Below are 6,081 nucleotides of genomic sequence, written 5' to 3'. Positions count from 1 at the left end.
GGTGCTATGCAGAGCGGAATAATGTTATGATAATATAACTTTCTTCCCTACATGCTTTATAAGCGCTACGCAATCCTTTGAAGTGAAGGAATACGATAATTTGATGGGTTTATGTATGGTTGAGCAAGTAGATATGCAAATAAGTATTATTGTTTTTTAAGTAGGAATTTGGTGCTGTGGCTGCATATTGAATGCAGCGCAGTTCTCTTCTTCAATTTGGATTGTTTCTCTGAATATTTAACTTTTCTGTTGATTGATTATATATAAAAATACAATACTGCTAAATTCTATATGACTGTCTTCAAAAATTTCTATTGTATCAGATCAAGAAATTTGAAATACAGGGGAGGCCCAGTGAAGGGTAAGGTCATATTGTTAATGGCTACTAGTGCTTAACATTAATTAACCCTTTTAAACAGCTTTTGTAAAAAATTACTTACAGATAAGTGATGTAGAAGAGGATAGCAAAAGTCTCCACTGGTGACCCATCGATAGCGATGAAATGATAGTCCATCTATCACGAAGAACAAAATAATAACTTAAACAATAATAAAATTATTCTATAAAATAATGGAATAATAATAATAATAATAATAATAATAATAATAATAATAATAATAATAATAATAATAAGTGCTGTACAAATTATCCCAGTGCACATTTTACTAAACTGTATTTAATCTTTTTTTGCTAAAAAAAAAAAATATATGTATTGAAAGGTTCAAAACCTAGCTGAGTGAAAAGCTTATTTGCACATCAAAAGCAAATATTTTTGGGGTATTGGACATCAAAAGCAAATACTTTTGGGGTATTGGACATAAAAGCTTGAATTAACTCGCTAATCTTCTATATTTTCTTGTATTAATAGACACCTATTTTTACTGCTTCCAGTATTTGACACATAGGCCTTGAATGCCTTAAGAATCCCATTATTTTTATCATTTAAATTTATTCCTTGCTTATGCATTACAATTGTGTCCTTAAACAAAACTAAATTTTATATCTGATTTTAATAAAATGTTTGTATTCTATACAAAGTTGTTTTACTATTCACGGCAGGGGTACCCAAGCCTCCTGCAAGAGAGGAATATTCTGGAAACCAACATAACCTCCCACACCCGTGTCAGCCTGGAAACTAACTCATTTCATGTACATTTTGAATGCTTGCATTTTTTTACTACTAGATGTATTATGAAAGCTCATAAAAACCAGATCTCCAAAATGGATTCTGCACACTTGAAAATCATTACGATATGAGTAGAACATACTCTGAAAGTGAGAGTGCTCTGTGATTGTATTTGATTTCCTTTGCTTTCCAAACTTAAAAATATGTCTACAGTACATCACTACTACAGTATATACAATGTGTATTATGTTCACTGAGTTAAGTACTATTGTATTTAAATCTCACCGCATGAAAGAAGAGTGTCATGGTCTTGAGAATAATCAAAGCCAGCATGATGAAATGTATTTTAAAGATGTTCTCATTGTGGGTCACTAAATAGTAAAGCCAGAGCCCAGCTGATAGGAAACACAGCATCGACATGGTGAAGTAAACAGGAGGCAGGAAGATATCACCAGCCGATAGGTAGTTGAGCTTATCAGAGTATCGATTCATCTCAATGATGTTAATCTGAGGAAGAAATCAAGTAGGTAATTTAGTAGGAAGCACAAGAATTAAATTGTGACCTTCATAAAACAAAAATCCAAGGAGAGAGAACTTATCTCAAGCTGATCTTTACCCCACTTTTACCTTTACCAAGCAGGCAAGACCTTGCTTATCATTTTTTAGTCTTTAATATTAATTGGCTGCTAAGTATTATGCTTGTGAAGAAAATATAATACCATAAATAATCCATGTCCTTTATGGAAAAATTAAAATGTACAAAGTTTACTTAGTGGAGAACATGGCATATGAGAATATGTCTAACAATTGAATCCTGACTGAAAATACATTTCTTTAGTCAAAACTGTTAGGGTGTTGACTACCCACTAACAAGTACTTTACACTTGTATTACAGTGCTATGCATGCCACAAAACTAATTGTTTTAGACAATGAATGCCTTTTGTAGTTTTAATTAAATATGCTGGCAGCGCATCAAGTCCAAATCAGTCAGTGTAGAGAAAAATTTAGTTCCTTTTTTCCTTCAAGTTTGCAGAAAATGTCCTATTGATAACTGACATGCTATCATGAATAGGACAAAATCTTACAATTCCATGTAGAGGACAATGTTTTGGTATACAAGCTACAAAAGCCCTGTATAAACTATCAAATTTTATTTGACAAAAACATGTGACATGTCTAAATATGGTCATGATGACATCACATCATGACCATATATAGGCATTTCATGACCATGTATGGGCATACAACAGTTCTTTGTAAAAGAAAATTCGGCAAGTTTTTTATGTGTCAAATGAGAATTCCCCATAGTTTATTGTTTTCACATGTTGTCATTTTTTGTCAGTTTCCACAGGAATTTTAGTAATTAAGAACCACAGCCATCTTAGTTTTTGGAGTGTATGTGTTCATAGTTTTTCGAATCGTATGCAAAATGATGTTTTCGTACAAAAAAATACAATATATGAGACTTGGGGTATGGAAGTTGATTGTTAAACAAGAGCAACAGCTCATCGGTCCGTGCGTTCCTCCATGCTTAAATATAGTATTGACGCAAGTTATTATTATTCGGTTTTAATAATTAGGACATTTATTTGTACAAAAAAAAATTATTATTTAGATTGTTCATTTGTACAAACTTTAAATATCTTAAAATTAAAAAAAAAAAAAATTTCTTAAAATTGAAAAAATATTGAATACCAAGACACAATTCGAACTCCCGAACTTAAGTTCTTTAGAACACATCCTTAACCGACGGCACCATCAATGCAATGTGCCCTATTAGTGGTAATGGCAGTGATGTACAGTCCTTGCTGAAGCCCCTGTTTTGTTTTGCAGGTGTAGAGGGAACCCTGGCGTCCAACTTAAAAAAGGGCAATGAACGTTTGTTGGAAATCACCTCTAGTTTATGTGTACAAAATTTCCTGCACATTTGTTAAAAAATGGTGACGCTGGATGCTTTTAAAGTTCAGGGTACAAGAACAAGAACAGCAGTGAGACTCTGGAGCCAGTGCCATGCGTGGACCAACAAATCTTTTAAGATTAAAGCTAGGACCTTGGGATGAGAACTTACTGAGAGATTGATTGCTGTTGGTTGGTCTTCACTCACTTTACCCTTGCAATGATGGAAGTACAAATTATACAAGCCTTCTTCCGTCTCATTGCTAATCTTCACACGAAACTGAAAGAAAAACAAATTAATGAAAAGTTTAAAAGAAAGTGTGTACTTTACTACTTACTTTACCAGGGGCCTAAAGATTATTATGTTTGAGTAAGCACACACAAGCTGTCATTAGTTTACAGTATGTTTACTAAGCTGTGCTGTTCTTTAATAATACAATTGTATTATTTAATGTGAATAAAGCATACCGTACACCAACAGCAAACTTATTTTCAATTCAATGGAATTAACAAAGAAAACATTTCTCTGCATTTATGTTTCATTCATGTTCACTGAGTTGTGTTATTGTGTTCTTATAAGAATATATTGACTAGATCACGGTTAGTCATTCTAAAGAAAGAACTAGGGTTCGAACATCCGACGATACAGAAGGCTTAAAAAATGGAACGTTTCCTGCACTCTTGTGAGCAAGCACAATTCTATGGAATTAACCCATTTGTGTAAATTAATGTGTGGATGTTTTACTAATGTGTTATTGTCTCCCTTAAGTTGGTTGGCCATGAATATTACACAGGCAGCAAAAATACAATTAGATTTATTAAGAAAGCCCATTAAACCAAATCTTCTCCCAACATACAACATAACTGTGTTTTTGTAAACATGAAACATGATACAAACAACATTTGGTTTAAGTTGCTTTATAAATGATAAATTGCAGCAATAAATATAATCAGTACTGTCTTAAAAAATGATCATTGTAAAGAAAAATTTAATTATTAAAGAAAGATTTTCTGGATTAAATCTGCTAAACTTGTTAGTAGTACTGTATACATTACATGATTCATTAGGTATAATATAAACATGATACAAACAACATTTGGTTTAAGTTGCTTTATAAATGATAAATTGCAGCAATAAATATAATCAGTACTGTCTTAAAAAATGATCATTGTAAAGAAAAATTTAATTATTAAAGAAAGATTTTCTGGATTAAATCTGCTAAACTTGTTAGTAGTACTGTATACATTACATGATTCATTAGGTATAATATATTTTTAATATAAAGTGCACAGAGTAGCTTAGTGAAAATGTCAGATCACCTATCAAACCTTTGTGTCCTTGTTTAATCATATCCTTAGGTAGCACCTTATTGAGGACCGGTCATAATCAGATTGATCTTTAACATTATTTATTCATAGGAGAGATTTTAAACTGACTCCTGACTGTTTTGGTACAGTACCGTATTTCCCCTTGAAAATGAAGAGTTGCTTCTCACAAGTGAAACTGGGTATTCTAATAACTTTGATCATACATACTTCCTTCTATTACTTACACACATGTTTACATTAGCAAGCCAGAAACTTCAACTGGTATACAATTTATTTTTTGTCTATCTACTTGTGTAAACAGCCAGGTTGTTTGATGTGTGTTAAGTTTGATGTGCGTTAATTTAATTACTTAATAATAATTTATATTTATATAATAAATTAAAATTGGTTAATATATATTTCAATTATTAAACCCATCAGTCATTATGTTGACTGTTTAATGCCAATATTGAGCAGGAAATGCTTATATATGTAATTTTAGCCCTTCAACATGTAGCCGTAATAAATTCAATATACAGAGTGCAGTTCACAGTTTTCTTCGCTAATGTCTCTATGTCCAACCTAATTAACTTTCCACACCGTATGCTTATCACACTACATAATTGATGTTTACAAGTTAGCAGAATTCATTTGTTGCATGTTATCTTCTTCCAGAGTCAAATAGCTGTTTGAATGAAACATTTGTTAATGAAACAAACATTTCTATGTATTTTTCATGATTTTTGTTCTTCCTGATGGTTGCATACTGAACAAAATATAGCAATATTGTTGTGAATGAGTATGCTGTACATTTTGTTGGCTCTTTATTAAAAGTTCTAGGCACCGAAGACACAAAACCCATATGTGACAAAAAACTAGGGAGTGGTTAATGAGATACAGATTTTTGAATACTTAAAAAATGAAAAAAAAAGGTGGAAAAATGGGTGGCTACACCCCCTTTCCCCCCATTTCAAAATATCCAAAAATCTGTATCTCATTAATCGCTTTTGAGTTTTTCAAGCAATATGTTTTTTGGATCTTAGGAAAATCAGTTGTACAACATATCAAGAAATTGTTTTTCCTCCGGAGACTGGCATTAACGTAGGCAAGCTGCTGATGACAAATGTATTAAATGTTTCTAAATGTATTACAGTAGGGATTTAATGGTTCTAAGTTTGACAAATTTCTTCTTTAAATTTATTAAAGGTTCTAAGTGTGATAACACTTGTCTTTAAATGCAATAAAGCACCAAAATGTTTGGAAAATGTCCTATAGTGTAATAAATTTTAGCCATAAATGTAATAAAGGTTTGGTGCAACAAGAAATCAAACACTCTGCATTTAATGATCATAAATTTCAAATCCCTCAACTGACACAAAGTGAAAGTAATTAAATGGAATTATATTTTTTGGATTGGGAGAACATTGTTATTATATTTTTTTAATTTACTGATATTGAAAAAAAGTATTTTAAATATGAAGTGAAGATGTTAGAATTATCATTATTTATTAAATAGTTGTATAATATTTCATAATAATATTTAATGAGATAAAGTGTATTGTCTACCTCAGTGGAGTAAGCATGTTTGCCTGGTGAGGTTAAAGGGACAGACGGTAAAAGACGAACAGTCCTCGCTTCTTTCTCATCTTCTAAATTCTCATTGTCTCTGCTTTTATTTGAAACATTACTAAAATCTTTGACACCTGGATTTACTGTATCATTTGCAGGAACAGTATCATCTAAGTCATTG

The 6,081-nt window shown here is 31.6% G+C and overlaps 1 protein-coding gene across 1 annotated transcript in view; it reads right to left on the bottom strand.

Moving 5' to 3' along the window:
- Nucleotides 1-6,081, bottom strand: part of LOC117109987 (protein GPR107-like) — a gene marked incomplete in the record, with an annotated part of 45,113 nt that overhangs the window by 10,349 nt on the left and 28,683 nt on the right. The window contains 4 exon segments of the mRNA XM_033252515.1: nt 441-514; nt 1,412-1,633; nt 3,196-3,303; nt 5,898-6,081. Coding sequence (XP_033108406.1) covers nt 441-514; nt 1,412-1,633; nt 3,196-3,303; nt 5,898-6,081 — 588 coding nt within the window.

This window comes from Anneissia japonica, unplaced genomic scaffold (assembly GCF_011630105.1).
Source record: "Anneissia japonica isolate Jap-2015-1 unplaced genomic scaffold, ASM1163010v1 scaffold585_len4108843_cov191, whole genome shotgun sequence".
In the NCBI taxonomy this organism is placed as follows: Eukaryota; Metazoa; Echinodermata; class Crinoidea; order Comatulida; family Comatulidae; genus Anneissia; species Anneissia japonica.
This window is presented reverse-complemented; position numbering and strand designations above follow the sequence as displayed.